This window comes from Sinohyriopsis cumingii, unplaced genomic scaffold (assembly GCF_028554795.1).
Source record: "Sinohyriopsis cumingii isolate HCF-2022 unplaced genomic scaffold, ASM2855479v2 utg000349l, whole genome shotgun sequence".
Lineage (NCBI taxonomy): Eukaryota > Metazoa > Mollusca > Bivalvia > Unionida > Unionidae > Sinohyriopsis > Sinohyriopsis cumingii.
The window spans coordinates 2,588,829-2,610,545 of NW_028315889.1; the positions used below are offsets into that span (position 1 = coordinate 2,588,829).

At 37.1% G+C, this 21,717-nt stretch overlaps 1 protein-coding gene across 1 annotated transcript in view; it reads left to right on the forward strand.

Moving 5' to 3' along the window:
- The first annotated feature begins 4,892 nt into the window (after nucleotides 1–4,892).
- Nucleotides 4,893–21,717, forward strand: part of LOC149774329 (prestin-like) — a 38,475-nt gene continuing 21,650 nt past the window's right edge. The window contains exons 1-7 of the mRNA XM_089945422.1: nucleotides 4,893–5,229; nucleotides 9,460–9,570; nucleotides 10,120–10,331; nucleotides 11,501–11,665; nucleotides 13,157–13,318; nucleotides 19,895–19,977; nucleotides 21,386–21,533. Of these exons, the coding sequence (XP_089801548.1) occupies nucleotides 4,893–5,229; nucleotides 9,460–9,570; nucleotides 10,120–10,331; nucleotides 11,501–11,665; nucleotides 13,157–13,318; nucleotides 19,895–19,977; nucleotides 21,386–21,533 (1,218 nt within the window). The remainder of the gene's footprint in view (nucleotides 5,230–9,459; nucleotides 9,571–10,119; nucleotides 10,332–11,500; nucleotides 11,666–13,156; nucleotides 13,319–19,894; nucleotides 19,978–21,385; nucleotides 21,534–21,717) is intronic.

Below are 21,717 nucleotides of genomic sequence, written 5' to 3' on the forward strand. Positions count from 1 at the left end.
AGATACACGTAGGAAGAGATAAGGATTTTTGAGAGTATCAGAAGTTTGATTTCTAAACGTTGTGCCAGATTAACATTTAGAAGGGCTTGTATTAGGCTGAAATACTTTTCTACCAGAAGACTGCTAAGTGGAAGGCATACTTATGAAAGAAACGTTATGAGCTAAGAAATGCTCGTCAGAAGCACGATCAGCATTTTCCAAGGTTACGACCCTATGCTCATCAAGATAAGTCATAATGTCACTATGGACACAGTTCTTGAACTCTTCAACTAATACGAGTTGTCTGAGACTTTCGTAATCTTTATTAATCTTTTTAGAAGAGCACCACCTATCAAATTGTTGTGCTTTTTCTCATACAAATTTGACATAGGTCTGGTCAGTTGATTTTCTAGAATTCCTAAAACCTTGTCGATAAGTCTCAGGGACTAAAACATAACCCTTCAAGATACAGTCCTTAACCACGTCATAGTCAGCACTTTGCTGTAGTTACAGTGAATTGTAAATATCACTAGCTTTACCAGTAAATTCACATTGTAATAACAGAGTCCAATGCTCCCTTGGCCATTTAAAATTTTCAGCAATTTTTTTCAAACTGAGGAGTATATGTGTTTACTTCTTTTTCTCTAAAAGGAGGCACTAAGCCAGTATTCTTAGTAACATCAAAACTTGAATTTGTTTGTGACGTCGAACGTGCATTTCACTTGCCAGCTCTTTTTCTCTTATTCTAAATTGATATTCCCTCTCTCCTTCCCTTTTTGCGCTCGTAGCTGCATTTCTATTTCTTCTTTGTGTAACTGCATTTGTTCTTTCTGTAATTGCATTTGTCTCTCTCTCTCCTCGTTCTCCGCTTGTAAGTGCATCTGTTTTTCTCACTCCTCTTTCTTCAATAGCATTTATTTTTCTTCTTTCTGAAGTTCAACCTTTCTTAACTCTAATTCCATTTTGTATTTTAAATTTAATTCTTTTACTTTTGTTTCAGATGCAGACTTACTGATCGAAACCAAAGCACTTTTATCCAAAACACTCTTTTCCACTAAATACAGGGCCAAAATGTTTTGTAATTCTTGCTTCGTTAAACAAGCTTTTGCCTCAGAAAAAAATCATATTTTCTAGCAAGTTGAAGCAATTCATGTTTTTTTCAAAAGGTCTAACTGTTCCTTAGTAGGATTTGAAAGAAAGATCTCCATTTTTGATGGCATTGTGAAAAAAAAGCCTGTTGATTTCACTAAAGATTTCTAAAATGTGAAATAATACTTGGGATTTAAAAAAAATTCAAACACTAAAGAAATTTAAATTAAAAAAAAAACACAAAGGTTTCTGAAATATTTTAGCCAAAATTCATATATCCCAAGGACGAGCGCCACAATTTCCTTGTTACGAGTCTAGGCTCCTACAAAAATTAACACGAAAAAGTAAAGACAACAAGCTTAGTAAAGTTTAACAAATAATTTATTTCCCTTCAATATAAAGTGAAAAATGAATAAAAGAGAACATACGATTTTACGAATCAAATCCAAAAACAATACAATAATTAAACATAAAAGTCCTAGTAATAAAATGTCCTGAATGGAAATGAGTTCGAATCCCGATGACGTCTGCTGTAACCTTCAAAGTGCTGCAGTGTCAACAGTGTTTTGCTGAATCACAAAAAAATATTATTCCAGTTTTTGATTTCTGTATAAATTTCGATAAAGATCCATGTCCAATAATTAATTTAGGGCACGTTAGTATTTCCAGGGAAAATAATCACTTGAAATCTAATAATTTGAAGAAAATAAAATCTCAGCCCAAACTGGTCACAACAACACAACTTAGCGTGTCAAAAGTTTAAAGCCCACTGACTACTTCTATAAAAAATAAAATAAAAATCATTAGGTATAAGGCTAACTTAAGACGCAAAACAGACTCCCGGATGGCGGTCAAGAGTTCAACCTTCCAGAAGAAATGAAAGTTTGTTACATGAAAATTATCACGTGATCCCGATATGACCTTGGTTCAACTTAACAATTCTTACTATGAAAAAGAAATTTAAAAAAAAAAAGTTGTTTACCAAAACTGCCACTGATTTTGAAACAAGTTTAGGAAATAGGTCAGCATTAGATACAATGTCTCTATTATTAGTTGTTTATGTCAAAAATTTAAAAAAATCAGTCAGACCTGAACTCTTTTCTAGACAATATCAAATCCAGTAAACAATGTTACATTACAATAGCATAATATAATTTAAGAAAATTTAAAAACTAACAAAAAATAATCAAATTAAGTATACATAACAAAAGCAACGGTTTTTAGATTTTCGGGAGATAGAAAAAAGATTCCCAATGGTCTTATATATCACCCAAGTTCAAGGCCAATGTCACTGAAAGAAGCAAAATTTTCTACATAATAAGTTTAGCTCTGGATGACAGACCTTCAACAAATTTAGTGACAAAGAAAGAAGCCCATTAATTTGGGGATCAAAAGGTCAAAAATCAATGCCACTACGACTAAAAGGATAACACACAGCCAAAATAATTAAAACATGTTGATTGGGGTTCGAAGGTCAGGGTCACTTTGACGCAAACAAGGGAAAAGGTTTCTATAAAACAACACCACTTACTCGGCACATACTGGCTTCATACTTTACAGACGGCTTGCTGGTATGGGAAGGAAATATTGTACAGATCTTGAGTTGCATAGTTTAAATGTCACATCATGTCACATTAACCAAGACAAACATAGTTGGATCATTGTATTATCTTCTTTCACCGACATTTTCAAATGGTTTGGCCTTTGAGCAAGGAACGAACTTATTTTTTCCAGGTTTGAAAGGTTCATTGTCAGTCATCACGTTCAGTAAATACGATACTTTTAGTCAAGCTAAAATATTTCGTTCAAGTATATGCTTAATGTGACCATATTAATATAAAAATGTACATTCCTTGAAAGTATCACTATAAATATCCAAATATTTATTCTTGAACTTTACTGCTAAACTTGTCGTTTGACTTTTTTCCTACAATTCAGGTGCAAAATAAAAACATATTTGACTTACATTAATGTTTGATAAGATAGATCTCTCAACAGTTTGATGGCAACATCGAATCCTTACATTGGTTTCCTCGTCTTCGTCTTTTCTTTTCCCCACTGAACTATTTGTTTGCTTGTGTCAATAGTCTCCAAAAGCACTATCTAAATATTTTCCCGTCATAAAGTAAGAATCGAAATTTGATTATATTTGTGAAGCGCAATGCAGGAAAATTTCAGCCAATTTTCGATAAGAACTATTGAAATATCTAAAGGTGAGAGTGTGGTTAGTAAAATACAAATTTTCTCTGTTAGTTCTACTTTCCTTTTTTAATTTTGTTTTTCTAAAGATATTTATTAAAAGTATTTAACTCTAAAAATGAGACAAACATTACACACAGTCTATAGATTGTCAATCAATTATGTAAAACCTACATATAGGCTTTTCTTTAAAATATACCAACCATGACACCCTCTGGCGCCTCCTACGGCACAACTAAATATTTTGGAGCTAAATTATATGCATAAATACAATCATGATTTATCAAATGCAAGCAAAGGAAGAGACAACAATCCTGATATTTGATGAGTGTGTTTGTATGTTGGCAGACGTTTCATGTGCTAAAAACGCAACGTAGTCTGAATCGTCCTTATAACTAAATATTAAATGCCCTTTAAACGATCATTCCAATAAATTTAGCGTTTGTAATAAATATATCTCACTAGTGAGTCAGATGACAACTATGCACACTTTGTATTTGCTCCTCGGTGTAACTAATTTATCCACGCTACAATCTAGCACTCGTATAAATGTTTGACACCTTTGTTCTCCATGACATAAGAGAATTTTTTTTTGAAATGCTGTCATCTCAATTACACCTATCAATCAAATTGTAACCGACACTATGTACTGTCGATCGCTGAAGGCAAAGAGCAAATCGCGTGAAACGGTCAGAGTTATGAATGAGTATTCCTAGCAAACAAAGAAAATAAATAACAAATATAAACAAAAAGCAAACGAACCAACACATGAACATATCGCACGCGACACACACACACACACACACAAGAGTGGGAAGATTGAAAGATAGAAACACAAACATCGGTATAGAAAGTAATTAGGTAATTGTTCAGGGTGGTTCTGCAAACTTTTTAAAACTCATAATATTTAAAAGAATTGCAAAAAAATCTTCATAATTTTATGCCTGCATGCATGCATATATGTATGTATGTATGTATGTATGATTTTATGATTGTATGTATGTATGGATGTATGGATGTATTCACAACGACGTTATTGTGTGTCCTTTTAGATGAGTCCTTTTATCAAAGGACGTCAAGTTATTATGACTTAACTTTCTCTCCACATTTGTCATATTAAAATTGGAAAGATATGAGAGCAAGTGTTACATTTTTATCTAAAAGCAAGATCACACAGAAGAAAACATATCAACCCTTCCAGCTACAAATACGTGCACTAAGATGTTCAGAGTAAGACTAATCCGTCAATGGAACTGATATTTTGTAATGCTCGCGGGAATACGAGGCGGATGATCGATGGCGTAATCAACTGAACAAATGTCTATAGTTTGAAAACTTCATCCTATCGTACTGAATGTTGTGTCAAAGTGTCATTCACATTGGTCACTCATTTACTGATATTCGTCTAACTACTTCATTTATAGCCCTTTAAAACTTTGACGTCCAGATTTCAACGGCTTCTATCAAGCAGTACGGACGGATTTGTATAGATTACCATCTATTCTCGGAACGGATTCTTCAAATAGTATAATTCAGTTGGTTACTATTGAATTTACAATATTCCTGACATATTTTGACTAGAAAACAGGAGTGGAATTAGACGATATAATTCGCTGATATTCATTATGGTGGCCAATAAAGAGATTCGCGAGTCCCTCCTGCAGCACACGGGGCAGAGAAGACGATTTCGGGTTCACATGCTCAACAAATCCCAGAAGGCACTTAGAAGCAGCGTTAAACAAAGGTTACAGCTGAAGAAATTCTACCAAAATGTTAAAAACACTGGAAGAGAGATACGGAAAGAGATGTGCCCAAAATTCGAATGTTCCAGAAACTGTGTCACGTATTGCATGCACGAGATTTTCCCGTTCATGAAAATCATGCAACGGTATAGCTTGAGGAAGTACTTACTGAGCGATGTTGTGGCCGGGATCACCGTTGGCATCGTACATATTCCACAGGGTAATGTTTAAAACTGCCCTTCGTTATGTCTGTCCACCTATGCACTTGATAGACATTTTGTTAGTTATTACCAACAACACCACCAAAAGCAATAATACTATTATTACTACTACTACTACTACTAGCATCATCGTCGTTAATATTCTTGTCGTCATCGTCATTATGTTTGATAACAATATATAGAACTGCAATGACAATGTCAAACGCTACTATGCTACTAATAATAATACTACTATCGATACTATGTTTGGAATCAATAGCTCCAGCCACAGCGGCCGTAGTAGTAGTAGCAGTAGTTATAGTAGTGATATGAGATCGTCCTGCAATGAACTTGTCCCACTCCATGGAAATCATCTTCACTAGCCAAGGGACGTCGATCCGCTTTGTTCCATATTAGGGACGAAGTGGATCGATGACGCTTATCTATCCAAGAAGCCTAGGAAGGTGCATGCTGTTTGCTTTGTAGAGGGGATGGAGGTGGGGGGGGACGCAATTTCTCAGCGTATGATATGCTATATATGGCGACCATTACAACTGGTGGAGGACGAACCCGGGAAAACTTCAGAAAGAACCACTGACCCACAGGAAATTAATGGCAACTTTCTCACATGCCCACATTGACCGAGCCTGAGATTCGAACGCACGTGGACAGAGGTGAAATGGCAGTGATCGGAAAAGGTGAGCGCTTTTAACCATTAGACCATCCAGCCTATGAAGGTGTAAGATTCAATTATGTTGGTAGCAATGTGACTTTTTTATCGTTTGAGATAGGTCAGAACAAAAACAAACAAACAAAATAAGAAAGAAAGAAAAATCTGACCTTTGGATGCGTTTATTAGGTTAGCTCTGCCCAGAATTAGGCTTATAATAATCTTGAAAACTTGGTAGATTAGCTAACTATTAATTTCTAAAAGAGATGAGCTCTCTTATTAAAATAATGTAGGACAATGGACAAAAATCACGCATAATTTAAGACACCGTCCAAATTCTCAAGCAATGTTGGACACTTGTGAAAATCACGCATAATGTAGGACACAGGCCAACATCACACATAATGTAGGACACAGACCAATATCACACATAATGTAGGCACAGGCCAACATCACACATAACGTAGGACACAGGCCAACATCACACATAATGTAGGACACAGGCCAAAATCACACATAATGTAGGACACAGGCCAACATCACACATAATGTAGGACACAGACCAATATCACACATAATGTAGGCACAGGCCAACATCACACATAACGTAGGACACAGGCCAACATCACACATAATGTAGGACACAGGCCAACATCACACATAATGTAGGACATAGGCCAACATCACACATAATGTAGGACACAGGCCAACATCACGCATAATGTAGGACACTTGCTAAAATCACACATAATGTAGGACACAGGCCAATATCACGCATAATGTAGGACACATCCCAAAATCACACATAATGAAGGACACAGGCCAACATCACACATAATGTAGGACACAGGCCAACATCACACATAATGTAGGACACAGGCCAACATCACACATAATGTAGGACACAGGCCAACATCACGCATAATGTTGGACACTTGCTAAAATCACACATAATGTAGGACACAGGCCAATATCACGCATAATGTAGGACACAGGCCAAAATCACACATAATGTAGGGCACAGGCCAATATCACACATAATGTAGGACACAGGCCAAAATCACACATAATGTAGGACACAGGCCAATATCACGCATAATGTAGGACACATTCCAAAATCACACATAACGTAGGACACATGCTAAAATCACACATAATGTAGGACACATACCAGAATCACACATGATCTAAGGCACAGTCCAAAATCACAAGTAATGTAGGACTCCAGTGAAAATTAAATGCAGTATGGGACACATGCCATGGTGGGTGGCCGAGTGGTCTCATATCTTCCCGTATATGCACTTTTTTTTTCATCTTAAGGTGGGTGGCCGAGTGGTCAAAAGCGCTCGCCTTCATCTATCACTGCCATCTCACCTCTGTTCCTGTGTGGTTCGAATCTCGGGTTTGACCAATGTGGGTATGTGAAAAAGCTTGCCAGTAGCTTCCCGTGTTTCGGTGATTATTACCGGAGTTTCTCAGTTTCTTCCGCCAACAGTTATACTGTATTGCCTATCGTGTGCTGAAATATGGCGTTAACCCCAATAGCGGCAACAACAGGCACAACAACATTTTAGTGTATGGTCATACTTTCCGGTATTTACTCTGCTTTCATGTCAGCATGTATGTTCGTAACTATCTAATTTTAAAACAACTACCCCTTGATTTACAAACTAATTTAATGTATAATGTAATTAAATTATACATGTGCGGGTCTTTACCAAAGTCATGATTACTAATTTTGTAAACTCTTAATAGTATTCATTTATTTTGCTACTCCATGTTTGTATGTTGATATCAACGATTCTCTGCTTGAACAAGCTAATGGAAACCCTATTTCGGTTAAAACAGGTTTCTCCAAAGCCATAAATGAAAGTACACGTTTGATTTCCTTAACAATGGAGTTACAACTTATAGTATAATACAATTTAAGATGCATCTTGCAAGATATTTCAGGAAGTCTGCATTACGTAATCGGTTGAACAATATTCAGACTATTCCTTCATGACTTAACTATAACGAAGCTGTTCATGATAGATCTTGAACGTTTCAGTGTGTATTTACAAGAACTGATAAAGAATTGAAATAAAAAACAAGAGTAACGCCGATAAATCTTTGCAACTAGTTTTGCATTTACTGTATGCCTCTTCAAACACAAAATGTTTTGAAAGAAACCGCTGACGTCTTTATATTTTAAAATAACAATTCAGTACGTCATTGACGTAACGTCATAAATGATATGCATCATCATAACAATTTTATATGCAAAACAGGATGAAAAAGATACACGAGTCTCTAATGAAAACTGAATCAGTGAAATAATAATGACGAGACAAAACATATTTCAAAAATAGAAATTATCCTCTGCATGTAATTGATTCTGTGTTGAACAAAGCATTTAATCTTACTCAACATGAAGCTTTAAACACAGCAAATTGTAGAATAGAGAAAAATTAAATTCCTTACACAATACAATATAATCCTTCATTACCTAATGTAGGCCTTATAATTAATACATATTGGAGCCTCCACAATTTATCAAATAAAAACGACACAATAACACTTTAAAAAAGCCAAACAATTCTTAGTTATAGAAGACTTAAGAGTTTGCAAGATTATTTTTTTTATTGAACTAAAACGACAGAAAATATAAAGACTTTTTTTCATCTAAATATAACAGACGTCGTTGCTCTCAATGCACAAATATTAGAGAAAGTACTTATTTTATTATCTTCATTACAAAAGATGTGTTTTCTCTATTTTATAACATTGAGTATCAACACATGTTATTTATTTGATAACCTGTAAAACGAAAAAGCCCCCCCCCCCCCGCAACAAAAAATAACACACACAAAAAACATGCAATATGCAATATGTTGGAGAAACACTTCAACAAGGTTCTAAGAGAATGAATAATCATCGCTTTCTTAGAAAAAAATCGTATGGATCCTCAGTTCGCCTCTAATGTTTCAATACAGTTTAATACAAATAATCACTCTTTAGGTGATTTTTCTTTCATGCCAATCGATATCGTGCATAGAGACATAAAGAGACTGATTGAAGAAAGTTACTGGATTCATAGGTTAGATACTTTGTATCCCAATGACCTTAATACAATTGCACTGTATAAAACTGTATTAAATTTTAATGATAGAATTGATATGTTGTATATCCTTTATAAATATATAATTGTACTTGTGACTGTTTGTCTCTACATTATCACCAATGTTCGATGTCAGGAACTCGACTAAGAATTTCAGTTCAATCAAACATTAATAGCAGTACCTTTTTATCAAATTATTCTAATTTCTAGCGGAGATAAAGATCTCAAGAGTGGGTGCACCTATTATGTGTTACTCTTGCACGAAAGAAAACTTGGTGAACTGGACAGTTGTCTTTTTGACACCTTGATACTCCATATTGCTGTATATACCAGTATCCTTTGAACTATTTCTGTCCTTATATGAAAACTTGCTCCCCATCCCACCACCTCATTATCTACAAAATCTTCTGAGGAGAAAAGAATTATGTTATTATCATTACAATCGTCAAACTACAACATGTTGGATCAATTTTATTTCAGGTATGGCTTACGGGTTTCTCTCCCAGTTGCCACCAATCTATGGCCTGTACACGTCCTTCATCCCAGTCCTGCTCTACTTCTTCTTTGGCTCATCCAGACATATTTCCATGGGTAATTCTTCTTGCATCAGTGAATATTGGACAAACGTTTTTTTTTTTTTTTACCAGCATTTAATTCAGTTAATTATTATATTGCGATTCTTCAAGTTCCAACAACTGAAAGTACAAGTAAGATTTGTGCATGAAAAACATTTTCGTCTCGATGGCATCAACTTTAATGAGAAGAAACGTTCCTTGCATGAGATATCGGTCTATCCAGTTAAATGACGTTACTATCAAATTTCTGAAATTTTTCACCCGTATCCAAATTAGATGGTGTTTCATAGTTCTGTACAATTCGGCGACAACTAGAAATGGCACTTGACCAAGTTAAATAGAGTGAAATTTTCTTCAGGATTCTTAATGACATTATTTATCTGAGGAAACTTAGATTTTTCAGTTAAAGATTTTTTTTAAGAATAACTGTGTCTAGCTATGTATCTAGCAGAACCATTTTGACACCTATTCATCAAAATCTCTGTCAATTGAGAAACGTCAGGTCGCCTTAGTTGCAATGTTTTTAATCTAGTTACCCGAAATTTTTCGACTATTTCTGTTTCAGGTACATTTGCTGTGGTCAGTCTGATGATAGGTACTGTGGTAACACGTGGCTATCAGATTTACGGCGAGATCCCAGAGAACGTAACCATGATGACCAACAGCACTGTCACAACAACCACAAAACCTAGGTTCTCTCTGATCGCGCAGAATCTGGCTGACCCTGTCAAACTCGGCTTTGCCCTGTCTGTTACGTTCGTTATTGGCTGTGTACAGGTATAGACTTTTTATTACAGAGCAGAACATAATACTATTGTTTCTCTTTTCCTTCTTACAAGTCAATCAATACGAGCAGTGCAACTTATTCTATTCACGCAAATATTGTACATAATGCTTCCAAGTAGTATGGACGCTTATTACATTATCTAGGAGGGTTTCAGTTGGTTACAGGTATGCTAGCCAGTTACAAATATCGTAATTGAACAGTTATTGTTTTAAACACCCTTCTTCAAGGTCGTGTCCTGCTGGCAACATATTGATTCAGAGTAAAGACTAATACAAAAATATGTTATTGTACTTCATTATTCCTATATACGGCCTCAAACAGTATGTCAATATCATGAGAAAGCACAGTGTCGGGAAAAACTTTCTTAAACCAAATACACAGAAATGATGAAGCAGAAATGGCACATTTCCTCGTGTTATTTCAAACATTTAGAATATGCAAAACGTTATATATATATATATATATATATATATATATATATATATATATATATATATATATATATATATATATAATATATGTGATTTGGGCTTTTAAACGTAGCATTAACAATGTTTCAGTCATATCACTACGACGTCTGCAGTGTGGTAGTTTATAGTGATGTCTAGAACTAGGGCATCATGCCGCAGACATGCAGCATCATGTCCCATCCAGTCACATTATCCTGACACCAGGCCGACCAGTCCTAACACTAACCTCTTAATGCTGAGCGCCAAGCGAGGCAGCTGTTAGTACCATTTTTGCAAGTATTTGGTATAACTCGGTCGGGGATCGAACCCACGACCTCCCGCATCCGAGGCGGACGCTCTAACTACTCGGCCACCGGAGCGGTTTTATATCAGATAAAGGATTACAGAATTATAGCTTTGTGTCACATAAGTAACTTAAATATCAGGACAGGGCACCTAATCTAGAACAAACCACAAAAAGGCGGTTATCTGCCATCTGCAGTAAAAACATTGAATGTAACTGTTTTTTTTCTTCATGTGAATTATAATTAATGCATGGGAAAGTGCATATTTATTCTTTTCTTCCTTGTTTTTTTATTTATATAACTTTATCATGCAACAACATGAACCCCGTTTTTTATTTTGGTCACGTCCCATAATCTATTATTATTATTATTATTATTATTATTATTATCATTATTATTATTCAGCTGACGATGGGAATTTGTCGGCTGGGATTTCTAGTATCCTTTCTGTCAGACCCCCTCATCAGCGGGTTCACTACCGGCGCCGCCGTCCACGTCGTCTCTAGCCAAATCAAGCATATTTTCGGAATTCCGGTTGGCGAACACCACGGACCTCTCAACCTCCTCTACGTAAGTTACTTAATACTGAGATGCTACTAGTTTATATTCAGAGTGGGTAGTGTTTCCTTTTGTATCCGACAAGCGTTTTAAGAATATATTTGCTTTTGAACAGCCTTGCTAAAGTCCTTAACCCCGAATTTGTGCCATGTTGGGTGACTTGATCGAAAGAAGGTTGATGAATCTGAACATGCGCCAGTGTTACAAATACCAATCCAACCATGACTCGGAGCACTCCATTCGAGCCATGACTGGGATGATTTTACCTGCTAATCTGAACGTGACAGTTAAACTATGACATTGATGAACATGTAGGCCTATGTAATCAAACTGAGAGAGTTGTCTCCCTCCCCTTTTTCATTCTAACCTAGCGAAATTTAGAATTTTTTAAAAATATTTTAAAACTGTTATTATGCACTCTTCTTACTTTAGTATTTTGTTGTGTCCCCCCCCCCCCTTCGCGATAAGCGGGAGGCACATTATTTGTGTTTCCACCTGTTCATCCGTCCCAAAGGTACTTTCGTTTCCGCCGTATAACTTTAAAGTCGTTTGAAATAAATTGGTTAAAACTTGGTATACTTATCACTTGGCAATGTGTCTTTATATGCTATATGCTGGATTATATCTTACAGGTCAAGACTGCTGGTCAGTATTTTATGTTGTCCTTTTCCTTTATGCTATGTAACTGTGTAATGTTGTTTGACGTTCATGGATACAAGATGGTATATTCTGATATACCGTCACCAGATGGCGTGTCGTTTACCATATCTTCAGAGTCAAGATCCCTGGACAATATTTTAGCCTTCAGTCATATTAGAGTCGCGGTCAATATTTAAGCTTTCAGACACATTAGAGTCGAGGTCAATATTTAAGCTTTTAGTCACATTGGAGTCGCGGTCAATACTTAAACTTTCAGTCACATTGGGCTCGCGGTTAATATTTTAGCTTTCCGTCACATTAGAATCGCGGTCAATATTTAAGCTTTCAGTCACATTCGAGTCGCAGTCAATGTTGTAGTTTTCAGTCACTTTATAGTCGCGGTCAATATCTAAGCTTTCAGTCTCAATAGAGTCGCGGTCAATATTTAAGCTTTCAGTCACATTAGAGTCACGGTCAATATTGTAGCTTTCAGTCACATACTTCTTTCTACTCTTTAGACTACATAATGGCTACTACTTGGTAGACTTGATGATTAGAAGCTGTGTTGGGTCATCACTTTAAAATTAAGTTCACACATCAGCGTTAAGTTCACACATCATTATTTTCTGAAATGGGTTGAGGGCGCTCTGCTTAACAACTTGCAAGGAGTTAGACCCAAAGTCAGGTTCATGACTAATTAAACCGATGGAACTGCCACAGTCACAGTACCGCGTGCTAGAATCATGAAATGTTATTCGTATCAGTGCCGATTATGTTGAAATTAAATATTTTTTAATGCATATTTCTTAATTGATTATTTTTGGCGTACTTTTAACTGTTTTATTAAAATATGATCTATTTCAGTTTTACTCTGAATTTTTCCTAAACATAAAAAACACGAACATCGTAACCCTAGCAGCGTCCATCACATGTGTATTAGTCCTAGTGTTGATCAAGGATGGCATCAACGGTAATAAGAACTGCAACAGGGACCTGCCCATACCCATTCCTATCGAGCTTATACTGGTATGTTTTCTTCTCTCTCTCTCTCTCTCTCTCACACACACACACACACACACACACACACACACACACACACGCACATTTTCATGGATGCGTCGATCAAAAATACGTCTTAATTGTATGCGTCCCTTTAGTTGGCATTTATCTATGATATTTTGAAAACAATATAAACAACAACTATTTCGTTTGTATTTAAGAAGTAATCAGGAAACACAAGCATCTCCCACTCCAGCTTAAACTTTAAAAAAGAGATTTGCTATCTGCTCTTGCCAATCCGAATCGATGTAATTAATAATATAGTTCATAGACAACGGCAACTCTCTTTTAATAAAATGCTGTTAAAGATACATATTCTAAACTCAAGACAATATTGCATAACCGAAGAAATAAAACATCTTTTTCTTTAATAGTCAGTGTTGTGCACTAGCAATTATATGTTGGCGCGACTCACAAATTTCGAGATCTGGAACAAAAGGAAAACCAAAAAATTCAGGAAATCGAAATTGATGATGTTGTTTAATTATATGGACAACTCCTGAGGCCTAAGTGGTTGGAGGGTTCGCCTCGGATGCGGGAGGTCGGGAGTTCGAACCACGGCAGAGTCATGCCAAAGAATTATAAAAATAGTACTAGCAGCTGCCTTGCTTGGCGCTCAGCATTAAGAGATTAGTGTTAGTACTGGTCAGTCTGTTGTCAGAATAATGTGCCTGGGTGGGAGATGATGCTACATGTCTGCGGCATGATGCACCAGTGCTAGACATCACTATAAACTGCTTCACTGCAGACATCGTAGCGATATGACTCAAATTAGTAAAGCTACGTTAAAAATAATTAAAACAAACCAAACACGTAAAGATATGCGTATTAGAAGTATCGGATTGGACGTTGTAGCTCTCCTCTTGATTCCTGACTCACAGCCCGTATCTCCCATGATTTGGCAAGCAAGCGAAATACAGAAATGCGCAACCCGTGGATGATTAATCGATGAAAGAAGAAAAAATGAATACACATTCTTTAGGCTGTACTAGACATCCAATGGTGCTAAATTAATTGATGCTTTCCAGGCTAGTTATCACCTCAGTCTGCGTGAGTTCGAGTCTAGGATTCGGCTAATGTGGTTATGTGAGAAAGCTTGCCAGTAGCTTCTCGTGGGTCGGTGGTTCTTTCCGGGGGTTTCCCGGGTTCTTCCTCCACCATTTATACTGGCCGCGATGTATAGCCTATCTTGTGCTGAAAAATGGCGTTAAACCCTACAACAACAACAACCAGGCTAGTTACTTTGCGATTACGTCATCCAAAACTGAGGTAGATTGTATCAAAATGTCGCTCTTACTCGACTGTTATTGTTTGTAAATCCACAAGAGCACAATTTCTTATCTGTGCTCGGTGATTTTCAATTTTCGTAAGCACTGTCTCGAATTGAGCCATACTAATTATATTATTCTCAAAAGCCACCGAACAGAGTTTACTGATCGAGTTGAGAGTGCCTTGTACCACTGCAAGCAGTTCTGAAAAAAAACGCGGATTTTTTTAATGTAATCGTATCGAAATTATTTTACTAGCATCACCATCACCATAGACACCGGTAACTATCGATATAGCACCGACAATAATTCCGATTGGTGCAGATACGTTGGATGCAGTTGCTATGATTCCAGCTACACAAAGACAAACCGTTGATGCTGCGGAAAAACCACCCAAGTAGCATCTATAACCAAATATGCGGATTTGTATTTTGCGATCAACGTGGTTCTCGTGGTTGTTGTTCTGCTTCGATTTTTTCCACGTCGGTAACAATGAAAGTCTATCACAGGTCTTCTGTTAATGATGCAGTTGCGAATTTCAACTGCTCGACTGGCAGACCTTGTCTGGAATCATCACGTCCAGGTACAATACGCACACGTAGTTCTAGCCAATTGCTTTTTTTTCTCGCACAACTGTCATACAATCATAGAAAACCTCTGCCTCTGGAATATTTAAATTTCAAGCGATTGTACATTTAGCGATATTTTCTATATCCTTTTCATTTACAAACACACAGATTACGCATGTACCTTTTGCATCTAACGATCGTCTTTGTCCAATAACTAATACCCAAAACAAGTGCATCCTTGCTGAAAAAGTCGAGATAATTTTCCTCGTAAGTAAGTCACTGTTGATGTAAAATATTCATTGGTGAACTTAACCAGCTGCGAAAATCACTTCTCTGTTATAGAAACAATCCCGGTGTGTTTTCACATCTGGTGATGAAGTCAACTTTTGGGCGTTTGCCAGTGCGATGGTTCCGAGCTGACCTCGAGGTGGCTCTGGTAGACCAGTGTGATAACAACGGGTGATTTCACCTTGACCCTTAAAACAAAATTATATGGCAGTTTATACAAGGGTTTGGTAACATCACTTTGAAGCAGATATTTATTAAGAATTGGAGCAAAATTGTTGTCATTGTTAGCATCCGTAGCCCGTTGGTCCAAACCCCATCGGTAAATTCCGCAACCACATCTCCGCGGTCAGAATCCATTACTTCAATAATGATAAAATCTAATCTTAAATACAAACACCAAAGATGGGTAAGTTGCCGTCCGGATAGTATAGTACTAAAACCAATAATCTGTTCATCATAAACTAATATTCCCATTCGACCCCAAATGCATATTAGTTATGATAAACAAGTATGATCGCCTTTAAGATGTGACTTTTAGGTCTATCAAAGCCACTACCGATGAAACTAAAAATAAATTGACGATATCCTAAGGTTGAGGCGTCAGTGTCTTCCTCTTTTTCTTTGATTGATATTCACATACTTGTGTTCCGTGAAGTTACTACATGTGGTGAGCTGGCACGTGAGCTATTTCTTCATGCAGGTATTGTCTTATTACAATATTGGTTGTATCAACATAGTTTTTGATAAACGCAACCGATTCCGATTCCTCCGTTTTCAGTGATCTCAGCCGGGTTCTTTACGGTAAAGTCGCCTTTGAGCTTGACAATTAATATATTTAATGTCAACATTAGATGTTTTAAATTTGCCTGTTTGATCTTCATAAATTGCTAGTTCTCCTGGACAAACGCAAACAACAACACGACTAGTAAAATGAGACAAACCCGCTTTGGTGGCAAATCTGCTCAGATCCACATCAGCACCGTGTCGTCTAGCTAAATAACGTCCGTAAATATTAATAAATATTTTGTATAATATTAAGCATACTTTAAAGTGAAATCAATAAGTGCTTGCGGTGTCGGTGAACTTTCCATCGCACGCAACGCTTCAACGACAAAATGCCTGCTTATTGGTCCATCCAAACGTATTTGTAAAGGTATGGTCGAATAAACAATAGTTGTTGTCTGTGCTTAGTTAAATAATTAACAGCTTCAAATGGTGGTGCATGTCCATATGAGTCAAAATAAAAGCGATGTCGAGGTTTCATCAAGTATGAAACCCATTTAATACCAGGCCCTGTTGTCAGATCCTGGTTGACAATACCTGGTCCATGTGTGCTGGGTACCATCAATGCAAGTTCATTTCGCATAAAGACACAACAAAAGTGTTTGATCACCATCGCGAGTAAAACAAGGTTGGTCAATGGACGGATCAACGGCGTGATATTCTGCAACCGAGTAATCGAAGACCTCTGCCCGATGGTATTCGATAACTTGTTTCTGGTAATCGAATGCCTCTTTTTTATGCGTCCACCGATTGCCTTTTTCATCGCCATTTCTGATGCAGTTTCGACAGCTCGTAACGCCTCTATAATAGGCGCAAGACATTTTTCATCCTAAATACGACCGTATCTTTCATCCTCAAGACGAAGACGGCGTTTTTCTACCTCAGTACGGCGACGGTGTTTTTCCTCCTCAATACGGCGACCGTTTTGTTCAAACACGTCTACTATCTCAAGTATGTCAGCTTTTTTTGGTACATCTTGGTATTTCTATATTATGCTAATGTGCATATTATTTTAGTTATAGTACCGTTGCTTTAGTAGTAACAGCCGGTGGTGGAGCACATTGATTTAGTGCAAGTATGGGTCACAATAATTCAAGTCAGTATTTCGTATTCCATGCTGTTGTGCAATTTGCTTTAGCTGAGGCACAGTATGTATATTTATATAAGAGAAATGGTTCTCAATTTAAGAAATTCTCTGCATCATTTTTAAATTTTGTGCTCTAAGAGGATCATAAACTATAATTGCTTTGATCCGAGCTATTATGTCGTTTATTTCTGTATCTGTTTACGCAATCACGGGCAGTAGAGTCAGGCGATTTGGTTTTTCTGCAATAACAAGTGCCTGTGTTTTACGTGCCTTGTAATATTCACGAATAGATCCACCTAACTGGCAAGGTTGATTACGTGATTTGACTCTGATGCTACATTTAAGACATGGTCGAGTACCTGAAACAGTACGTAACACTTGCATATTGTTTTTCAGTATTCACTGTGACATGTTCTGCGCAGAATTAATATTTTTCAAGGCAGATGCCTTTTAATTTGTTGTATTGCAATGCCACAACCATCTCTCATCTTTTCACCCAGATTGAGTATGGAATCCACATGCCACTGATTTATTTCCTCCGGAGCATCAAATGGTATAATGATTTCACGGCTAGATGGATAGAGAACTTTACAGAGTGTATTACGCGACTTTATATTAACTCGGAATTTTAAATCAGACTTTCTCAACTAAAATGGTTTGTTCTTTCTGGTATCTGCAGCAAATGTTGCTAACGTAGATATAAATTCATCTGCAAACACGGATATGTTGAATTCCAAATTATTTTTAACCAAAATTAACTCAAATGACCCATCACTGAATATTACACCAACTCTAGTACGATCAGACGTTTTGCGTTTGTATGCAATAACATCAAACGTCTTGGAGCGGTGGTAGATTTCCTCAACTGGTTTGCTCCATTACTTTTAGCAATAGCTTCTGAAAATTGTTTTCGGTACTTGGGTCACTCCTCTTCTGCGTGTTTGTATTCAATTTCGTATTCCGCTGAAGTTTGGTGAGTTCAGATTCCATTTCTATATATTACCCCAAATTGTCTGTTTAATTAGTCTACTCTTGGATGTCCTCATAATTACAGCTAGAACAATTGCTAAAATAATCACAAGTTTCAGACGCTTCAGACGTGATGAGCGATTTAGTCAGAGACTCTACTTTTCTTGCACAATATTATATAAAACTTTCTTTTTCTTTACTTTCATGCTTGCTTAATTTATTTTGTTCCATTTGTAATGTCACTCCAAAGTTAATCAGTTTATCAATGTTCTCCGAATGTGTCTCTGAAAACGTAGATAACATTGTTGGGCTTCTTTGATATATCAATATGAGGCACTCAGATGATACAGCAATTGAAGTATCTCTTCTACACTTCTTATATCCCAATCGTTTGGTAGTTTAATACCATTTCTAGAGACCTCAGTAAACTCCTTCAAACCAAAGTTAGTATCGACCTGCTTTTATGCCATTACATACCATGGTCATTCTTTAATATAATAGAAAATCTAGCAGTCTGAGCTGTAATTATACCTGTACCAATTACAAGACTTGATTATCGATCGAAACTGCGCTACTTTAAACTGGTAATGCGAGCTTACACATCTTATTTATCGATCGATTCAGCACTGCTGGCTTTCTAGTAGCTGTATGCAGCCTAATGAATGTTTATACATTTTGACTATTTTCGTCGATTAATCATCAACGGCTTGCCCATTTCTGTATTTCTCTTGCTTGTCAAATCATTGGGGATAGAGGCTGCGGCTTTGAGTCATGACTCAGTCGGGACGGGAACCCAAAACGCCCAATCTGACACTACTGTATTTCTACGGATTTCACTTTGAAGTTGTTGTTGTTGTTGTGGGGTTAAACGCCATTTTTCAGCACGATAGGCTATACATGGCGGCCAGTATTAATGGTGGAGGAAGAACCCTGAAAACCCCGGAAAGAACCACCGACCCACGAGAAGCTACTGGCAAGCTTTCTCACATGCCCACATTGGCTGAATCTTAGACTCGAACCGCCGCAAACAGAGGTTCACTTTGAAGTACTTGGTCTATATAATTCTATGGAGGCTACTCATTTAATGACTTAATGAGTCAGTTTGTGACATATCAGGAAATTGTTGCTATGGAACTAGTTGGTTGTGTGTAAATTAAAGACACCGATTGCTACTTTGTATGCCTAGACAAAGTGGGACTGGTCTATTAAGACACTTATTACAGAATTTTGATTAGCATGTCTTTTCTAGAGGTAAAATGTCTTTATTCAAGGTAAATGTCTTTATTCAATGTAAAATGTCTGTATGAGAGGTAAAACATAATTAAAAGGATTGAACAGTTTATATAGTTTTATGTTCAGCAAAGTATGAACAGGGAAAGAAACGCTGCACAAGCTTCATTCGCAAATCACGTAGTATACACATCATTTATTTGGTTCATAGTTTATTGAATGTAAAAACAATAAAAAATGGTAAATCTTCAAGTATTCCTAGTTACCTTATTCATTTGTAACAAATGAACGATCATATCTGTACAATTTTATGTCAACAAACATTGGTTCTTCCTTTCCTTCTCTACAGATTGTTATCAGTACCCTGATGTCCTATTACGCTAACCTGCAGAGGGACTTTGGAGTCCAAGTTGTCGGACACATTCCAAAAGGGTAAATGCTTTTCTCTTCGTAGGCCACTTCACAACACAGAATAGCGAGTGACAGATTCGATGGGAGTCATTGGGGTTTTCGTGTTACTCTGTTAGGAAGTACCAGTGCTAATATTTGAACTTATTATTTCTGTCTCACTTTGTGACCAGTACAAAAATGATGTGCCTTTACTTCCGCTCCATCCTTTTAATTTCCAATAGCTCTATCTCGCCTAGAGTTTGCTCCGTGCTCCTAATTTCTCCGTTCTATGTTATTCTAAAGATTTTCTGTTGCATCCCTTGTTCTGGCATTCATATTGTCTGTCTGAATTGCTTCGATCGTGATTTTGTCACCCAGATAATGTACTTGCTTGCAAACGAAAATATCTTAAGGCAAAACTAATTGAACTATTATCTTCACTATTATCTTCATAAATCATTGAGCGTTTGTTTAATTTTATATAAAAACCTACTTTCGAGTTTTAATAATAGTTGCAGTAGATTTATTAATATTGAAAATCTTTATGCTTGCTTTCAGAAACGCTCGTCCGCGTGCTATCCTTTCATGCGTTAATGTCTAAATGTAACTCCCAGTTACACGAAGCAATGACGAGTTCCTGTGTTAAAGAAGATCGCAAAATGATCGATAAATGACTACGGATGAAACCCTTGCCTGGTCGTTTTCACTACAGTACAACACATATTACTAAGATACTAAAAGTTCTACTGTCTGTTGTAGGCGCAGTCATGATGAGTCTGAACAGTTCTCTGTTATTTGTCATTTATGACCAACAGTTCATGACCAGGTCAGCTACCGAGTCACTGAATTTACTCTAGTGTCTTCTGGTGATCATCCTGCTAAATGATTTCTGTGTTTATCGGCCGCGTGACATACAGTATTCCTCACTTCGTGGTCAAGATCGGACTATGTAGTCCCACGGTGTCTCACTAACAGTAGCTGTAGTCTGTATTTTCTCTGACCCTTCCCACGCCAGTGACACTGGGGCATTTTAGTTTGCTATACCCGCTAGTAAGCGGCTACCCTATGCCGTTATCGCACGGTGGCGGCGAATCCCAACGTTTCGAAAGGCAATTGGCACTGACCACACCCAAACATAACTGTCAAAATATCTAAAATGGGGATGGAGTCCAGTGGAACTTGGACAACATTAGATGTAGTCCTTGGTAATGGAGAGATCGTCAAAGTCACGTAACTAGCGTAAGCTTCCTTGTCATGGGTGTCTCACTTGTTCTAGGTTGGTTACGCGGTTGGTTTGGGACGGGGAAGTCATTATGCCAACACTGTCTCATCTCTAGTGTAGATTTCTGAGGCCCAAATTATCTCACTCGCTAACAGTTTTCCCTGATTTGTATAGTTTACCTAACCATGGCGTTTCCAACTTGCTAACAATAGTTCTTGTCTATTGCAGTTTACCAAGCCCCAGCGTGTTACACTTGCGGTACATCTCAGAGGTGCTTGGGGATGGTATGGTCATAGGCATTGTGGCCTACACGATCTCTTACTCCATGGCCAAGATTCTAGCGGACAAACACAACTACAGGATAAACCCCAACCAGGTACGCTGTACACAGCATTCCTGATTTGAAGATATACAGAACGACTCTCTATTCAAATTCATAACTGAACATATCTTACGTAATTCCTTAAAAAGGGTATACAACTGGTCTACTGGTTTTACGTTTCATTAGTTCCATTCAAACAAGACAAACCCGCTGGTACAGAGCAGTCTTCTAGTTCCAT